Below are 18,793 nucleotides of genomic sequence, written 5' to 3'. Positions count from 1 at the left end.
CCCAATGCTAGATGCAGAGGCGCATAATAGATCGATATGAACATCATGAGTTGTCTTGTAATAAAACCTGTTGTTGCTGATACTTTCTTCTCGGTTTCTCCTTCCATAACCTGAGCTCGGAGAAGGAAGAGATAAGAGGGCCCTATGGAGAATGTGGTCAGAAATCCATAACAGAGTCCGACCACAACGATCGTTGATTATCTTCATGCATAAGGATACTAGATTACCTAGTATAAAAGCTCGAGAAATGCAATAATAGTATATTTGACTTATAGAGATTTGAATATTTGATTTCTTCATCAATGATACATATTTTATGTCAGTCGAACTATGCTTCCATTAGATGTCTATTCTATACTATGTTATTGATTGGTTTAGTAGAAGTAAGAAAATGATTCGTCCCTAGATATTAGTCATATCTCGTATTTGAATCAATTTTAACAATAGAACAAGTGACATTCTTTAAAATTTAAACCTATGATATCAAATTTTGGAGACCAATATTGAGATGAACGATAATTGAGATGGACTCAATTTCTTGAGATCGAAAATTCAAAACTTCATTAACTCTTAACTTGAATGTTAATTTAAAAATGAATTTAGTTTGTATCACTAAAAAAAAATTGAATAAACTTCAACCATATAATATTAAAAACATTTTCACTTAAAAACAATTAAAAAATGGATAATAGAAAATGAAAAAGAAAGTGATTTCACATTCACATGTGAAGATTGATAAAGTCACGCAACTGTGAGATGTGACTTTCACCTCCACTTTTTGCCTTATCACTTAATACTTATCCCCAAATTCTCCTTAACTAATGGGCTCCTTCAATGGCCCAAATCCTCGTTCTAATTGGGCCTCTAGGCCCATATAACTATATCGTTTTTTTTTTTTTTTTTTTTTTTTTTTTTTTTTTTTTTNGACTAAATAATTATACAAACTTTATTATAAGCCTTTGTTATTGACATGTTAATAACAAGGAACAAAATAATTGGTTTAAATTAATAACATGTAATTTAGCTAATAAAATAATGAAGAGGGCATCTAAGCCAGTCACCAGATAGTGCGAGACTGTAACGACCCAGATCCACCGTTAGCAGATATTGTCATTTTTAGGCTTGCCCGAAAATATTGTCCTCTTTGGGCTTCCCCTCAAGGCTTTAAAACGCGTCTGCTCACCCTTATAAATGGTGATTTGTTCTCCTCCACAACGGACATCACAACGGTGGATTGTGATGTCCACATTGGTTGGGGAGGAGAACAAACTATCATTTATATGGGTGTGGAAACCTTCTCTTAGGAGACGCATTTTAAAATCGGGAAGCCCGAAAGGGAAAGCCCAAAGAAGACAATATTGCTAGAGGTGGATCTGGGTTGTTACAGAGAGATCAGAATAACACTAGACTCTCTTCAGAAGTAGAAGCGTTTTAAAATTATGAAGCTAACAACGATACGGGACTAAAGTGAGAAATATCTACTTGAGTCGTAAACTTAAAACATCGAACTAACACGTTTTAAAACATAGTTTTCTAATTTTTGACTTAAGCTCTCGAGCTTAACGTTTACATTCATAAACTTAAAACACCGACCCGAGTCGTAATCGACCCTACATGGACTTGATTTAAAGAGGGTTTATTATATTGTCAACGGAAAATAAAATAGTGTAGATATATTAGTTGAACACACAGCCCTCCATTGATTAGACAATGTAGTGAAGCTTCTCCCCTTCCCTTGGCCAACAAGTTACAAATTTTTTTGGAGAGAGAATTTGATGGCCTTGAGAAAAGGAAGAGACGTGCGAAGGGTTTTTAATTTCCAAAGCAGCAGAGAAAAGAGAGCAGCCAACCCCAACTCCTGATTTCGCAATTAAGATATAAACAATTTTCGAAGAGAGATAGTGAGAGAGACGCTTTAATTTGCTGAAACAAAGATAAATACTTCCTTCTCCGTTATCCAAATACTCCAATACCGCTTTTCTTCCCTTATATTCTTCGCTTTTTAGATATTTTCCGGTGATTTCTTGGCTGTAATCTGGTTTCTGAATCTGTTTTTTCAACTAAATCGATTGATTTCATTGTTTTAACTTTTGGGGTTTCATTTTCTTGTTTAAATTTGAGCTTTCTTTCTGTTTTTATTTGATTCATTTTCAATTCTTTTGGCGAAGTTAAAAAGAGTTCGAAAAGTTCGTTTCAGCACAGAAAAAGGGTACTTCGAATTTCGTATCGTTGTTCCTTGATTTTTCGTCTTCCTTTTATCTATTCCTTTTGTGGGTATTGAGATTTTGTTTACTGGGTTTGCACCCTTTTCGTTGCTTGGTGTAAATGACTCATGATCAGAATTGAGACGATTTAGTTTCATTGATTTGGGAATTCTCTTCTGTTGATTATGTGAGTTCTTAAAAGGGTCTGATGATTGCTGATGATTGAAGCAGATGGAGAGTTGGAAATTGAATGTGTTGAAATTTAGAGGGGCTGTTTCTTTCCTTTTAGTAATTGCTGGGGATTGACAAGAAACAGGGTGGGGTTATGATTAGAGTGGAATTTGGAGATTATTTTGCACTTCGATTCTGGGGATGGGGAATGATAGAGCTGTAAAACAACAGGGAACCGTACCGCGCTCTGGGCGTGCTCATGAGTTCATATCAAGTTCGTTTCGTGCTTTTTCTAGTTACATGAAGATTGTTTCTGCTGGTGCTTCGACTGTGGCACGGTCCGCTGCATCAGTGGCATCTTCTTTGGTGGATAAGGATGATGAAGCAAATGGCTTCCAGGTGTGTGGTGGACTTTGATGAACTTCAAATACTTGGAATTGTCATGAATTGCTGCTTTCTTCATTAAATTTGTTGGAATAATGATGATTTCTGCTGAACCCATATGAATTTTGTGGTTTAAGTAGCGTTTTTCAGTGTGTATTTGTAATTTCCTAATAAAAACAAGGTTTTAGTTGCCTTATATTTGGAAGAAAATTGCTTATCTTGCATGAACAACAAGAATTTAAACGTGTTCTGTCGTCACGCATGTCCTGCTGGATCTTTTCCAACATTTGCAGCTCTGTTATTCGATGTAATTGTGTTTGTGGAATGTGTAGTCACTTTATTATGAGCGTTGTAGCCCATCCTTGTACTGTTCTTGATTTGACAAAGGAGTTCTAATCTCTAAGTTCTTGATGGTTTCAGAAATTTGGTAATTCTTGCCAATTTTTTGTAGTTCGATCGGTATGATGTTAGCACCTTTTCATTTTGTTCTTGTTTTTCTCTGGATAAATGGGTGATTATTGATTCTTAGTTTCATTGTTATATGATAAAGGTGAACTGGGCTGGTTTTGACAAGTTAGAATGGGACGACAATGTCGTTCGATCGGTTCTTCTGTTAGGTTATCGGTCGGGTTTCCAGGTTTGGGACGTTGAGGAAGCAAATAATGTCCAAGACCTGGTTTCTCGTTACGATGGTTCTGTTTCGTACATGCAAGTGTTGCCCAGACCAATACCGTCAATGAGATCGGGTGATAAGTTTACAGAAAGTAGACCATTGCTGGTGCTTTCTGCTTATGGTTCCATTACTGCTGGTTTTAAAATTCAGGATCGAATAGCAACTTCTGGCAATGCTGCCGTTCCAAAGGTCCAGGAACTAGCCGATGCCGGTTTTATGCCTACTTTTGTTAGGTTTTATTCCTTGAAATCTCAAACCTACGTGCACGAGCTCAAATTTAGATCGGTTGTTTATTCTGTGAGATGCAGTCCCCTGGTTGTTGCCATTTCTCTCGTTACACAGGTACGTTTGCTCACTCGAGCAGCTGCAGTCTTATTATTCGTCCTTGTAAAACATCAAACATAAATGTAGTCTGTTTGGTTGGGAATTTGAGTTCTTTGTCCCACAGATACACTGCATCAATGCTACAACTTTGGAGACAGAACATATCATTCATACAAATCCTGTTGCTTCTGGATTTCTGGGTTCTGGAGGAGGTATCGGTTATGGACCTCTTGCGTTGGGACCCCGGTGGCTGGCTTATAGTGGAAGTCCGATCACCGCGTCGAATGTAGGGCGAGTGACACCACAACACTTAAAACCTTCTGCTAGTTTATCTCATTCTTCTTTGAATGGAAGTTTAGTTGCTCACTATGCGAAGGAATCGAGTAAGCAACTTGCAGCTGGCCTTGTTACCATCGGTGATAAGGGTATTAAGAAGCTATCGAGATATTACTCGGAGCTCTTGCCCGATAGCAACAATTCTCATCAACCTGGAGCTCATGGTTTGAATGGTATTGGATATCTTAAAGATCATGTGGCTGATGCAGATAGTGTTGGAATGGTCTGTGTTTTCTCTGATTGAGTATTGATTATGCAATTGAATTGATTTAGCTATGATGGTAAAAAGATTTAAAGTGATAACATCTCGTGCTTTTCGATATCAGGTTATTGTGAAAGACATTATCAGCAAATCGGTTATCACGCAGTTTCGGGCTCATAAGAGCCCTATTTCTGCTTTGTGCTTTGATCCGAGCGGCACCATCTTGGTGACAGCTTCTATTCAGGGTCATAACATAAATGTTTTCAACATTACGCCGAGTTCGAGTTCGAATTCACCTGTGTCTAGTACTGGTGCGTCTTATCGCCATCTCTACAGACTCCAACGAGGCTTCACTAATGCAGTAAGAGGAATGCAATTTTATTTCATTGTTGTGACGTTTTCAGTGTCGTAATCGTGTTTTTCGATCTATTATCAGGTCATACAAGACATCAGTTTCAGCTATGATAGCAACTGGATCATGATTAGTTCGTCCAGAGGGACGAGTCATCTCTTTGCTATAAACCCTGCTGGAGGACAGGTCCCATCTACTAGTTCTGCTATCAGAACTGATGGGTTAGTAGTTCCCGCAAGACAAACCGTTCGGTTGGTCGATTCTGGTTTACACATGCCTCGTAAGCAGAATGAATGTGCTACTGGAGGTCCGATGACGCTTTCTGCTGTTAGTAGAATACATCATGGAAGTAATGGCTGGCGAGGCACTGTTAGTAGTGCTGCAGCTGCTGCTACGGGTAGAATCGGTTCTGTTACGGGAGCTATCGCTTCAGCTTTCCACAACTGCAAGGGAAATGCTTTTCCTGTGGACCATGGATCGTCCGAGGCTAGGTACCACATATTAGTTTTTACTCCAACTGGAAGTATGATACAGTACGTGTTGCGAGTGGGTTTAGATTCAGCCATAGCTTTACCGATATCCAGCACAGCTCTCGACTTAGTTCCTGAGTTCGATGCAAGAGTAGCAGTTGAAGCAGTTCAGAAATGGAATATTTCTCAGAAACAAAACCGTAGGGCCCGAGATAATAACGTTGACATATACGGTGACAATGGAGCTTTAGATTGCAATAAAAATTACTGTGGAGAAATGAATGGAAAGCCTATTGTTCTTGAAGCTAGTGGCACTGTCTCGAAGGCAAAGACTTGCACGGAGGAACAACACCACTTGTATATCTCGGAAGCGGAACTGCAGATGCATGCTGACCGTACTCCGCTGTGGACAAAACCCGAGGTACTTGCTGTTTGACTCGTATCTCTTCAAGATATATGTCTCATTTGTTTGATATTTACATTCCTGCATTCCTTTTTTTATTGATGAACAGATATATTTTCAAGTGATGGCAAGAGATGGTGTCAAAGGTGATGAAACAGATCAACTAGGAGAAACCGAAATTGAAAGGATCCCGACTCGTATGGTTGAAGCTCGGTCGAAGGACCTAGTTCCAGTTTTTAACCATCTTCAGTCACCTATAATCTCACAGACAAGGTGAGGTAAATTTTAGATATGTCGATGAACGTAATCTTTTATGCTTTGATGATGAGCTCAACGTCGTCGTAGATTATATATGAACAGAACGCCTGCTATCGCTATCGCACGACACCTGATTTTTGTTTCTTATCAAATTACTCCTCTGAAATTCAGGTCTTTAAATAGGAACAGTGACCAACTATTGCTACACCAGAAGTCCGACCTATTTGAAAATGGAAGGCAATCAAGGAGGAACGATGTGAGTCCCGATGGGTCGGTTATCAGCAACGGACCTAAAGGAACGGGTAAGCATGGTTACAAAATGGTGACAGAAACCAAGGGCGTTGTAAATGGCTATGAAGGCCCAAGGTCGTCGCATCCCGAGCTCGATAATGTAAATAATTGTACAGAGAGCTTAAGCATGGAGTGTTGTCAACCCAAGTCTGTAAATAACCATGAAAGTGGCGTGGAGGTGGAGGATGATTTTGAAGGCATATGTGATTTGTTTGATTAGAGAGGTAAGGAATAATAGGAACTTTGGTCGACTCTCTGGTTTGCAGTTTATTCTTTTATTTCTGTTGGAAGTTTCATTAATGGGTGAAGTGTAGATAAGGTGTTTTAATGGCGTTTCATTTAAGGGTTCCTTTGTAATGGTTCCTTTGTAAATGACAGAGCTAAATTATGTCTTCTCCAACTGGCTGTCTTTTAATGTAAATAATAGAGAATTGCCATTAAAGCTGCTGCGCTGAGTTGATGTGAAATTATGGTTCATTTGAATGTGATTCACTGTGTTTGCAGTGGACATGAGCATTTATGTTGTTGCTGCTGCCTCTGAGATGTGTTCCATTTTCTCTTTGGATTCTCTTTTCATGACTTTCGAGTTTCGAGTTTCATTTAATTGGTGGGGATTTTCCTTGAATGAGATTAGAGGATCCCGATCTGGGTAATAGAGAAGGACCGGAGAGTGATTTCTCCCCGTTAGTTGGAGTGGAACGGAGACTATATTGTTCTTGATCCTGTTTAAATCTCTGGGAGACAGACGGAGATTGATAGAGTCTTAGTCTTAAGTCTTTTATGATAATCATGATATTATTGAAATTGCAAGGTTTACCTTTCAAACCAAAACAGCCTTATATGTTTGAATTGATTGTGTTCACAAATTGCAATAATAAAACCAGCCATTGGAACTTAATTTGGACGAATTCTATTCCATTTGGAGAACTTTTCTCATACGTCTTGGAAATAATAGGCAATCCAAGTTTGAATTTTTATTTTTCTTTTTCTTTGAAAGAAGAGAAATCTAATTTTACTCTTTAAAATTGGTGGACTTTAAAATGTTTGTGAAAATATCATTTTGATGCTTATTTTCTTCGAGTATGTGTATTAGTACGTTAATACTAATACGAGAAGAACTATTAGAATAATAAAGGGCTTGGAGGAGATGAGTTTAAGCCTTAATAGCCCACCAAGTCTAATCTCAATCTCGAGACACGACTTGGCTAATAGGGTGACGATCAAGTGGGCCGAGTGACACAGTCATGCTGATGGTCAAATGTGTAGAACATGGCTAGTAGGGTGATAATCAAGTGGGCCGAGTGGCACACTTCAATTATACGTAGTGTGCAAGGGCTAAAGATCGGTGGAAATGGCTTCCCCAACTTCACTATTCACCATCGGAGAACGCGGAAAGGGCATGGAATGGAGAGAGTCATTAGCAAATCACTGAAATCACATTTACAATTACAAAATACTACTTGTTCTTCTTTCAAGTATCCAATGACACATAAGATAGTCAGTCCCAAAAACAATTGACAACCCTACAAACTACCAATACTAATATATATTGCTCGACAATGACAGAATAAATGTTGAAGTTAAGGATAAATTCCCAAGCAACCAGATGCTGCCAGTGGAATTTTACAGGAAACCTCAGCTGGTCACCGAGTTAGGCGACGGGTGGCCGGAGTACGTGGTCCTGTGACGTGTCGACTGCAGCAGGAGGCATGAACTGCCACATGGCTACACTTGGGTGGTAACCAATGAAAGGAACTAACTTATTACCGCCAGGAGCTTGACTCTGAGCAGCAAATGTGGGGATTGGTGGAGGTAAGAAGCCAGCAGGGTGAGCATGCATGGACTTCACTTGCTGCTCTAGCTTCTCCTTGTCGGCCTTCAGCCTCTGCTTCTCGTCACGAAGCTCGTTCTTCTCGGCCTATACAAGATTGCGAGAAATGAAATGTTATTATCAGACTTCTCCATTCAAATGCATCAAAAGCAAACAAAGCGAGCTAATATAATGGCACATCTTTGGCAAGAAAGCGAAATAGACGTACCTTCAATTCTTTAATCTTATCCTGCAGACTTGAATTTGATTCCTTTAGTTTCTGGGCTTCGCTACGTAACTGATTCACCATTCGAACAGCATCAACTAAAATTGCAGCCTTGTCGGTTTTGGGTGTCCTTCCAGGTTCCAAAATGGAGCCCAGTGTCAGAAACCTGTTTTGAGATGCACATAACAATTTGATTTGTTGAGGTAACAGAAAATCGTTATAAACATAGATAAATGGGGGGTTCGGGATCGAGGAAGTACTTCTCGTTGAGCCTATCTCTCCGCAATTTTTCCCTACATGCTTTGGAGCTTGATCCACTACATGAATCAGATCTGACCCTGCAGCATAAAACGAGTGTACTTTATTTGATGCTATATCATATTTTCCTTCCCACTTTTAGTTTCATTTGTTACTATATCTATTTACACCTAGTTAAACCAACTCAACATCTTAACATGGTAAGCCAAATTTCACAACGGAAAAAGGACGTAAAATAAATAAATGGATCCTTAGCCTTTTACTAAATCACATTGATTAGGACACTAGATACGATATCAATACGAATAATCAGCTTGATGTAATATAGTTATAATAAAAAGCCACAAACAATTTATTAGATGCCAAACACTTACCACAAGATACTAATAAATTGCAATATCAAAGGGAAATTACAGTATAACTATAGCCTTTCGAATGGGAAACTCGCTCTCGAGTCCCACAATGGTCAATTCCACTAAAATGATCTCCCCTCTAAAGTCCCTATCTCCCTCTATTTATAACTAAGTCACCCTATCTAATTACTACTATGCGATTACTAATATCCTACATATCATCTCCATACAATCCTATTAGAACTCTCACATATAATTGCATTGGAGTTCAAATAAAGGAAGAATCATAGCTTTATCACTCCCTCCCATCCATGCCATAAAACTGAATGCTCTTCAGTTAACACATATCTGACAAGTGAGTAACCATCGTAAGTGCTGTGACCGGAGTAAAAGATGACATAGACTTAAATTTCAGCGGTAAGATAAAATGTAAACCTAGTTTCGAGCCGATTAAAACATAAACTGGATACAAATTTCTGGAAATTTTAAATTAGAAAAGACCTCACTGTACAAGTAATGACTAACTAAAATGCTTGCACAAAGTCGATTAAAAAATCCCAAGAAATCCTGATCTTATGACTCCATCAAACCATGCTGTTTGTGGCAATAATAATACAGCTAATATATTTCTAATGATATTGATTCCCAGATCATCGTTATGGAAAAGACTTCAAAGCAGAAATATTACCAAGAGTCAAAAGGCTGATTCTATTGAACAGACAAGATTAAAATGTAATAACAAAGGTTTCGTACCTCTTCTTGGAGCCAGATTCTAGACGACCATCCAGATCTGCCGATGACCCATCAATTTCCGCACTAGAATAACATGTCCAAGGAAAAAGAACTAAACATCAACAAAATTTACATTAATATGTCGAAAAAAGTAAAAGACAAATCTTTCTACATGCCACCGGAATTCAACATAACATACGAAACTTTCCTCACGGAGAAACTACCATTTATTCAAATTCATATAAACCTAAAAGCCAAGACGCACAATCATCCTTACAATCTTACTGTAACCAAAATACAACAACACATAGTTCTTGGTATATTCACGCCCCCAACGTCTTGTTAATCCCACCAATCACCCCTGTGGACACTAAATCAATCCGGTCAACAACCTAATAGTTCACCAAACAGAACCAGTAGTATCTATAAACCATTTTCCTCAAAACCTCAGAGTTTTCCAGTCATAAAACTCGGACGTCCGAACTCATTACTAGCTCAATCCAAAAAGTTCCAAAGCAGGTTGAGATCTTCCCCAATATTAATCTGGACGGCAATTAAAGGGCCACTCCACCTCCCATAATTCGGCAAGTACACGAAAACCCAGGAAGAAACACAAAAAACAAAACACCATTCGAAGCAAACAAAACCTAATTTAGCTTTCGATACGAAAAAAATAAAAACAAGCTTAAGAGCTTAATCGAAAGAGATCTGAAGATTACCCGACATCATGGGTGCCATCAAAGGGTTGAACAGCCCACGAGAAGCTCGAACTGGTGACTGGGAAATTCGCATCCGATACGGGGATGTCATCGATCAAACCATAATCAAACAACCAATTGGAATTTTCAGGGGATACCATTTTCTCAAACAATAACAACAACAACAACAACAACAAAAAGCGTTACTAATCCGATCAGAATGGTAATTGAAAGCAAAATCAGAGGACCAGAATTAGGGTTAGGGCAATTGAAGGAGATGAAAAATTTGGGGACGATAAAATTCGTTGAAGATTGGGGATTGGGGGCGTATTATTGTTGGTAGGTGTTCGGCCATATTGGGGGATTGAGTGGGAGAGACACGTCATCCTAACGCGTGAATTACATTTTGGGTAAGAAATAAAACGGTTGCCGGTTACTGAGCCGGTCGGTCGGTCGGAATCGGTTTTCGTACGAGTCGAAACGGTTCGGTCCATTTTCTAATTTGACTTTAATGATATATTATTTACATTGAATATAAGTTTATAATAATATTATTAAGAAACTAGAATATGGTGATGGAACAAGATTGAGACACTCCAACTATATATTATAAATAATAAATCAAAAAATATTATTAAATTAAATATCAACGAACACATTACGTCATCGACTAAAAGGCCAAATATTTTAATTTTATTTTTAATAGGTTCGTGAATTTTTCGAAATATACGAACATTTATTCGGTAAAAAATAAAAAATTTAGAAATTTATTTTTAAGGACTTATTTAAAATAATAATTTTAGTTTTTTTTTTTTCATGACAAAATTACCAAAATAACCTCCATGAGGATATCCTTTTGAGTGGACTGTAAAGGACACCAGAAAAGGGGAAAGGGATAAACTGAATTAGAAGCTCTGCCTCTTTCTATTGCCAAATTCCTCCGTTTCTCTTCAAAGCTTTGCATCAATGGCTCGTCTTGCGAACTTAAACGGTGTCTCGGAGAAGTTCTCCGCCATTCCCAAGCTTTCGAAGCTTCAAAAGACTCGTAAGAGATCGAAAATAACGGGGCGTCTCGAGAAACAAGCGGAGGTTTCCTCTCATGAAATCTCATTGACAAGAAGATTGGCTCTTACCAGTCTCGCATCTGTCGCTCTCTTCGGCAATGCACCGGTCGAGATCGCTTCTGCTAACGAGTACTGGCTCGATGGCCCTTTGCCAATCCCTTCTGTTTATAACAGTAAGCTTTCTATTTCTTCCTGTAGAACAAGTTGAAAGTCGTTTGGTGTTTGGTAGTTCATGATGGATTCTTTGTAACAGACATAGCGAACGAGAAAACGGGTACTCGATCGTTTTTGAAGATGGGGATTTACATAGCTAACATAGGGACCGAAGGGAGAAAATACAGATTGAAGAGATATGCGTTTGATCTTATGGCTATGGCGGATTTGATTGGGAAAGATACTTTGAATTATGTGAGGAAGTATCTTCGACTCAAATCGACGTTCATGTACTATGATTTCGACAATGTTATTTCGGCAGCAGAAGACGGTGAGAAGCAGCCTCTCACCGATTTAGCAAACCGATTATTCGACAACTTCGAGAAGGTAAAGACCAAAAAAGCTTACAAAAATCTGCAATTCTTGAAGCTGAAGTTTCTTGTTTTCTGTGTTTGTAGCTTGAAGATGCAGCAAAGCAGAAGAATCTGAGTGAAACTGAAGCTTACTATCAACAGACAACGCCTATACTTCAAGAAGTTATGGATAGAATGGCATAAACTGTGGAAGTTTTTGAGAAGATTAAGGATCAGTTTCCTTTTTTTTCCACTGTTCTTCTGTTGTTCTTGTTTATAACTCGATTCGATTTTGCATCCATAGATAAATGTGGCGTAACGATGCAATAACAGTGGTTCGAGTGTTTAATCTTAGTTCAACAATCTAGATTTTGTCTTAAACGGGATGGGGGACGATATCAATCAGGCAAACAAGAAGTGTGAGATTCCACATCGGTTGGGGAGGAGAACGAAACATTCTTTAGAAGGGTGTAGAAACCTCTCCCTAGAAGACACGTTTTAAAACCTTGAGGGAAAGTCCGAAAGGGAAAGCCTAAAGAGGGCAATATTGCTAGTGGTGGGTTGGGGCCGTTACAAATGGTATCTGAGTCAAATACCGGGCGATGTGCCAGTGAGAAAGCTGAGGCCCGAAGGGGCTGGACACAGCAAGGACGCTGGGCCCCAAATTGTGGTGGATTTGGAGGCTCCCACGTTGATTGGAGAAGGTAATGAATACCAGCAAGGACACTGGGCCCTAGGGGGTAGATTGTGAGACACGAAGCGGTGTGCTAGCAAGGATGCTAGGCTCCAAAAGGGGTGGATTGTGAGACACGAAATAGTGTGCCAGCAAGGACGCTGGGCCCCGAAGGGGGTGGATTTGGGGGGTTCCACATCAATTGGAGATGGGAACGAGTACCAGCGAGGACGTTGGGCCTCGAAGGGGGTGGATGCGAGATCCCACATCAGTTGGGGAGGAGAACGAAACATTCTTTACAAGGGTGTGGAAACCTATTCCTAGAAAATGCGTATTAATAACTTGAGGGGAAACCCGAAAGCGAAAGCCCAAAGATGACAATACGAGCCCCGAAAGCGAAAGCCCAAAGATGACAATATCTGCTACAAGCAAGAAGGATCATTTACAGCATGCTTGGCACAAGAATTGGGAAAAAAAAATCTTGCTTTCATTAATACAATCAGATCTCTTTTGCTATACAACTAAGCCTAAGTCATAATCATCCTCATATTCAATTATCAGATAGCTGATTTGCCAATGTAAAAGCAAGGCTCAAGCATAAACCTTAAGGTCGTGTATTGGTTAGACGCCGAGGAGTACCGATCTCGCAAGCATTGACTCGTGCAGCAAAGCGAAGCGAGCAGAGCGACTCGTTAGCCGAGGAGGAATCGGGAGAGATATTTACAAACATCAACGTTTTCGAATCTCCACCGAGACAAGGCTGGTTAACCATCAGAAAGTTAGAATGATTGTATAATAAATGTCAAACAGAGAAATCAACAAGAAGTACCTGAAGAAGATATGTAAGCTTTGAGTTTCTAAATGGCACATGTTCTTCCTTCTTTGCCAAAGCAAATATAACATCACTCAAAGACGATAAACTTCGATTTATGGCCTGATTGTAATGAAGAAAATAAAGGATTAAGAGCGGAATTTGAATAACGGAACAAGTTTAAAACAAAAATATGATAGTAATGATCATTTACTTGGGTTTCTTTCAGTCGTTCCCCCGTCGATCCGCTCTTGGAAAGACGCTCGCTCCCAGCAAGATCAATTAAGTTCAAAACGCCTTGTACTTGTTGATCAGTACTCTACCAGATGCAAAATGAGAATGAATCTATGGAAACATGGCAGTAGAGAAGAACCACGACACGTTAAAACATAAACGGCGACCAACCATATTTTACCTCGTTGACACCGGATATTTTAAGAGTGAACACAAAATGACTTCTCGATGATTGCTCGTTCATTTGGGTTTTGCCAACGGATCTAAGGAGAAAATGCAATGCGTTTTCACTATCGTTACTCGTAAAAACATAACGTACTAATCAAAAAGTGTTATTATAGCTACATCAACAACTCAAGCAGCATTGAGCATTGCAGGTAAGGAGCATTAGTGCAAGTCGATACGAGTGGAAATGAGGAAACTATTGGTACCTGCTCCGAGAAGCTTCCTGTAATAGAAACGATACCTCCTTGGCGCTACGAACATCAACAACTGTAAGATCAGACACTTGTGTGTTCCCATTTGCATCGTGTTTGATCGAGTATGGCTTCAAAGGAGAACCATTTTCTGCTCGTACCACATCTGGAGCTGATCGGTTTGATGATAGTAAATCATGGATCGTTTCGTTGTATATCTCCAACATCGATACCTATAGAACGATAAGAAGTTCAACAAAGATGTCTTAGAACATGACAACAGAAAAGACACAACATATACTCAAATAGTATAATGTATCTCTCACCTGCATATCATATTTCCAACCCTGAGGTTGAAGAGACTGCCTGGTTTGAAATATTTGTTCCAATGATCGAGGTATCAGTCCCTTCTCCTCTAGAAACCCTGTTTTACCCATCATTGTATACGTTTTTCCCGAACCCGTTTGACCGTACGCAAATATACAAACCTAAAAGAAATAACATTTACCAAAGAACTTGTAAATTAGCCAAAATATGGGAGTAAAGACTATGGTGTCATGTATTACCTTATAACCGTCGAGGGCGCTTTGTACAAGTTGGGAAATCTCTACAAAGACGTCTTCCTGTGTCGCTTCCGGTGCAAAAACCTTGTCGTACGTGAAAGAATGTCGTTGCCCTGACAATATATAAGCATGGTAGAAGCTTTATTTACTGATATCAGTTCGAATAAAGAGAGCTGGAGGGCAATGTATTGTTGAGGATTGTTGGGAGGGAGTCCCACGTTGGCTAATTTAGAGGATGATCATAGGTATACATCTCCATTGGTATGAGACCTTTCGGGAAAGCCCAAAGCAAAGTCATGAGAGCTTTTGCTCAAAATGGACAATATCATACCATTGTGGAGCGTCGTGATTCCTAACATGGTATCAGAGCTATGCCCTTAACTTAGCCATGTCAATAGAATCCTCAAATGTCGAACAAAGAAGTTGTGAGTCTCGAAGGTGTAGTCAAAAGTGACTCAAGTGTCGATGTCGAACAAAGGGTGTACTTTGTTCGAGAACTCCAAAGGAGTCGAGCCTCGATTAAGGGGAGGCTGTTCGAGGGCTCCATAGGCCTCAGGGAAGGCTATAGTGTACTTTGTTCGAGGGGAGGATTGTTGGGAGATCCGTGATTCCTAACAAATGTATCATATGGAAGTAACTTGGTGGGCTTGAATATTATCAGTAAAAAGTATACCATTTTGCACCAGATTGATTCCTCGTCCAAGCGATTCGACTGATGACGGGTACGAGATGAAATTTCCTTCGGGGCTAGAACGTTCATCAGGTAACAAAGGTCGCACTCGACAGAATACACGAATGTTCCCTTTCAATTCCTGCATTACAAAAAGAGCTCAATGAATAAAAAAAACAACAGTACAGCAGCTAATACAATGGTTATGCAACGAGGGATTACCAATATGGTATTATGCAGTTTCTTTCGAAGCATCTCTCCTTCCATTAGCTTAGTTTCTGCATCTCCGAGCCGTGCTAGTAACTCACTTACGAGTCTCCGTTGATCTTCGAATTCGTGCATCGTCTCCATTGCAGTTAGATCAGAGACCTAGAAGAAAAGCATGCCAAAAGATTTATCATCCAACTTGGTCAGTTCATCATTTTAATGTCAAAGACAACATTTGCAGAGTAAAATCACTCTTTTGATGTCTTTAAGGTTGTTTATCATCACCTGCAGCTTGTTTTCAGCAGCAGCTAGATGATTTTGCAATGTTTTTAGTTCAATGCTTTGTGAAGAACATCTTGCCTGCAAAAAAGAACTCGAATTCAAGCTTAAAGATCTATACAAAAAATGGGAACAATGAACATCAATGTAAGAACCTCTAATTCATTTGCTTTTGCCTTCATTTCATCCAGCTCCTCACAGTATTTTTCTGCTGACTCCCTGCAATTCTCTACTTCATCTGTCAAAGTCTGCACCAGAGAGAGTTGACGATCTCGATCGTCTCTAACCTGTTGTATTTCTCGTCTTAAACACGTAACTTCGTTCAGCATAGCATCCTTCTGCTTTAATGCCTCGTCTTGAGAAGCCTATACTCGCAATATAGACAATGATGATTCAAAACAGACTGATATCCGTAAGTAAAAACGCAAGTCTACTCGTAGAAAAAGAACTCACTTTAGACAATGCAAGTTCGCCCTTGATCATACTGAGATCCTCTACCATGGCAGCTTTTTCTTTCTCTACTCGTTTGAGGTCATCCTCAGCAGTCGAAAGCTCGGTATGAAGTTTGCCATTATATTGTTGTAAACTCGTAATGTAATCCTGCAACCTCTTGTACATCTCATTAAGAGACGATAGCTGCAGAATTCCCATGAGTCGAGGTCAAAACATTTGTTGTGTTAAGCACACCAATTAGTCTATTTTCGATTTTACCTTTTGATTCGCACTCGAAAGCTCACGTTGAGCCCTTGCAAGCTCCTCGGAGATCGAAGCCTGTGACCTCTCCATTATAAGCCTAGCCTCTCTCTCCTTGGTGAGAGACTCTACTGCAGCCTGACAATGATACTCAAATCTTAAGTCAACACACCAAACTCCCATTTATTTCATCGTTCATACACGACATCTCGATTAAAAGCTTACCAACTTCTCGGATTCTTCTTGTGTGAATTTCTCTCGCAAAAATGCATTGTTCTTTCTAAGTTCTACAATGATAGAATTCAATTCCTCTTCCTTGTTCTTCACTATCATCTCTAATAATCACAAAAGAAAGTCAATATCAATGAAAATGGGTTGAAAATGATATCAAATACCAAGAACATGATCTAAGTTCTACAATGATAGAATTCAATTCCTCTTCCTTGTTCTTCACTATCATCTCTAATAATCACAAAAGAAAGTCAATATCAATGAAAATGGGTTGAAAATGATATCAAATACCAAGAACATGATCTAAGTTCTACAATGATAGAATTCAATTCCTCTTCCTTGTTCTTCACTATCATCTCTAATAATCACAAAAGAAAGTCAATATCAATGAAAATGGGTTGAAAATGATATCAAATACCAAGAACATGATCTAAGTTCTACAATGATAGAATTCAATTCCTCTTCCTTGTTCTTCACTATCATCTCTAATAATCACAAAAGAAAGTCAATATCAATGAAAATGGGTTGAAAATGATATCAAATACCAAGAACATGAGATCTTGGAGATACCCATTTCACTGGACTTGATCTCAGAGGTTTCTAGCTCATCTTGTAGCTTCCTCTGCTCTAATAAGTAGCTATATTCAAGCTCTTGGAACCATTTGATGCAGAGTTTAAGCCTTTTAATGTACTCCACCATGTTATCACATTTTTCCTGAAAACCCAACAAAATGGTCTCATCAAAACGCAATCCCCACAAACATTTTCTCAAATTCCATCAACCCTTTTAACTGATCTGATAATGTAAAAGAGAAAGAAGCAAGACAAAATGGTGTTCATCATCTGAATTACCTTAACCGCTGAAAAGGAGGGACTGACCTTTAGATTAAACCTATCCTTCCTTTTAAGCTTCTCATTCAACAAAGCCTCAACGTCCTCTTTAGTGAACTCAATGCCACCGCACTCAGAGCCAGCAATGCTCGTCGGAGCACTGGTAAGACAAAGCTCCTCTCCGCCGTTAACGTCGGAGAAGGACAAACGGGTCCTTACATTAATAGCAGGTCCAACCATTATAGCCTCTAATTACTCACCCCACAATCTATAACACCCAGTTCATCACCAACACCCTGGATGATGGATCATAAACCAAATCCAAAAGGGGGTGAAAAAAACAAAACAAAACAAAAAACCCCAAAAACTACAGACCCAGAAGAGTTAAATCACTCAAATCTTGAAAATGGAAGAATCTAAGACATGGGGAGAGGGAATGAAGCCAACAGAAACAGAAGAACAACACAATATTTGAAGAAGAAAGATAGGCAAAAAAAGGACTCAAGCATATAGTTGTGGGGCCATAAATTGCATTTAAAGCTAACGATTATTTGTGTGCACTGCAGCCGCTTGCTTGAACGAGCAGGAAAGATTGATGAGCTCTGAGAGAGAGAAGAGAAAAGGGCAATGGGGTTCTGGTGAGTAAAGATTTGAGTGTAAATTGGTTAAAAAAAACGTATCTAGAACCAAGGAATTGGAGTTTTGAGCAGAGATTTTAATGGGTTGTTCTTGTTTGGTAGAGAAAAGCACGGATTCCTGGCCTTCTTCTTTCACTCTTATCAATGGAGGAGGACACTCAAATTTTTTGAAATCAGGTTTTTGGGGAACAAGATGGGAAGCATGTGACCTGTAATAAATAATACACTAACTTAACTCTCCACAAATATGATATTGTCCACTTTGAGCATAAGTTCTCATGGCTTTGCTTTGTGTTTTCCGTCTCATAAGTTAGTATTTATCACGTATAAATTCATGATCATTCTCTAAATTAGCCGATGTGGGACTTTCATCATCCAACAGCTAAAATGTTAAGTTTTCGATAGAAAAAAGCTCTATAAACAAGTTAAATTGCTGTGACGGGACGGTAGAAACTGCCCCTAACCACCACAAATAACTATTAAAAAATATATATTATGAAATTTTAAATTTTTTTATTAAAATATTAAAATTAATATATATGAGTATTTTCTCATTTTAATTAATAAATGAAAAAAATAAAAAAAGGTTGTTAATTGAAAATAAAATGTCACCTAAAAATATATAAATAGATTAAATAAAATTTAAGAAAATTAAAATTATGATATAAATATATTATTATTATTAATTTTTGTCTCTGTTGTTGAGATCTAACAGAAAAGCCTGCCACTAATGGGTTTATAATTATATTAATTTTTGTATTTATTTAATAAATAATTACTTTTCTTTGCGTCATTGGAGGACAAGAATTTTATTACTTTTTTTATTTTTTTA

General features: G+C 38.7%; 4 protein-coding genes across 6 annotated transcripts; 2 read left to right on the top strand and 2 right to left on the bottom strand.

The window, feature by feature from the left end:
* Nucleotides 1–1,763: 1,763 nt before the first annotated feature.
* LOC111788659 (autophagy-related protein 18f-like) lies at nucleotides 1,764–6,576 on the top strand. 2 transcript variants are annotated; one of them, XM_023669087.1, is made up of 7 exons: nucleotides 1,764–2,774; nucleotides 3,310–3,774; nucleotides 3,881–4,315; nucleotides 4,419–4,655; nucleotides 4,731–5,537; nucleotides 5,629–5,797; nucleotides 5,949–6,089. In XM_023669087.1, the coding sequence occupies exons 1-6, from the start codon at nucleotides 2,577–2,579 to the stop codon at nucleotides 5,794–5,796; spliced, it is 2,310 nt and encodes a 769-aa protein (XP_023524855.1). In that variant the 5' UTR covers nucleotides 1,764–2,576; the 3' UTR covers nucleotide 5,797; nucleotides 5,949–6,089. The 2 variants fall into 2 exon arrangements, with proteins under 2 accessions (XP_023524855.1, XP_023524854.1); XM_023669086.1 differs by having other exon boundaries at nucleotides 1,771–2,774; nucleotides 5,629–5,792; nucleotides 5,949–6,576.
* Nucleotides 6,577–7,485: 909 nt separating this feature from the next.
* LOC111789094 (transcription factor ILR3-like) lies at nucleotides 7,486–10,497 on the bottom strand. The gene is made up of 5 exons (XM_023669739.1): nucleotides 10,167–10,497; nucleotides 9,469–9,531; nucleotides 8,365–8,442; nucleotides 8,108–8,270; nucleotides 7,486–7,986 (listed from the first exon to the last, which is right to left on the bottom strand). The coding sequence occupies exons 1-5, from the start codon at nucleotides 10,304–10,306 to the stop codon at nucleotides 7,720–7,722; spliced, it is 711 nt and encodes a 236-aa protein (XP_023525507.1). The 5' UTR covers nucleotides 10,307–10,497; the 3' UTR covers nucleotides 7,486–7,719.
* A 523-nt stretch (nucleotides 10,498–11,020) lies between these two features.
* Nucleotides 11,021–12,078, top strand: LOC111789027 (photosynthetic NDH subunit of lumenal location 3, chloroplastic). The gene is made up of 3 exons (XM_023669637.1): nucleotides 11,021–11,382; nucleotides 11,463–11,749; nucleotides 11,821–12,078. Exons 1-3 carry the CDS (start codon nucleotides 11,112–11,114, stop codon nucleotides 11,917–11,919), a joined length of 657 nt encoding a protein of 218 aa, XP_023525405.1. The 5' UTR covers nucleotides 11,021–11,111; the 3' UTR covers nucleotides 11,920–12,078.
* Nucleotides 12,079–12,815: 737 nt separating this feature from the next.
* Nucleotides 12,816–18,150, bottom strand: LOC111789229 (kinesin-like protein KIN-14N). 2 transcript variants are annotated; one of them, XM_023669928.1, is made up of 16 exons: nucleotides 17,345–18,150; nucleotides 17,063–17,207; nucleotides 16,487–16,596; nucleotides 16,280–16,399; nucleotides 16,022–16,204; nucleotides 15,724–15,933; nucleotides 15,575–15,649; nucleotides 15,305–15,451; nucleotides 15,086–15,224; nucleotides 14,416–14,525; nucleotides 14,176–14,337; nucleotides 13,865–14,082; nucleotides 13,615–13,696; nucleotides 13,414–13,518; nucleotides 13,218–13,322; nucleotides 12,816–13,148 (listed from the first exon to the last, which is right to left on the bottom strand). In XM_023669928.1, exons 1-16 carry the CDS (start codon nucleotides 17,561–17,563, stop codon nucleotides 12,993–12,995), a joined length of 2,286 nt encoding a protein of 761 aa, XP_023525696.1. In that variant the 5' UTR covers nucleotides 17,564–18,150; the 3' UTR covers nucleotides 12,816–12,992. The 2 variants fall into 2 exon arrangements, with proteins under 2 accessions (XP_023525696.1, XP_023525697.1); XM_023669929.1 differs by having other exon boundaries at nucleotides 17,372–18,150.
* Between the last annotated feature and the right edge of the window lie 643 nt (nucleotides 18,151–18,793).

This window comes from Cucurbita pepo, chromosome LG02, assembly GCF_002806865.2.
Source record: "Cucurbita pepo subsp. pepo cultivar mu-cu-16 chromosome LG02, ASM280686v2, whole genome shotgun sequence".
Taxonomy (NCBI): Eukaryota; Viridiplantae; Streptophyta; class Magnoliopsida; order Cucurbitales; family Cucurbitaceae; genus Cucurbita; species Cucurbita pepo.
The sequence above is the reverse complement of the archived record's forward strand: the minus strand, read 5'-3'. Positions and strand labels throughout refer to the sequence as shown.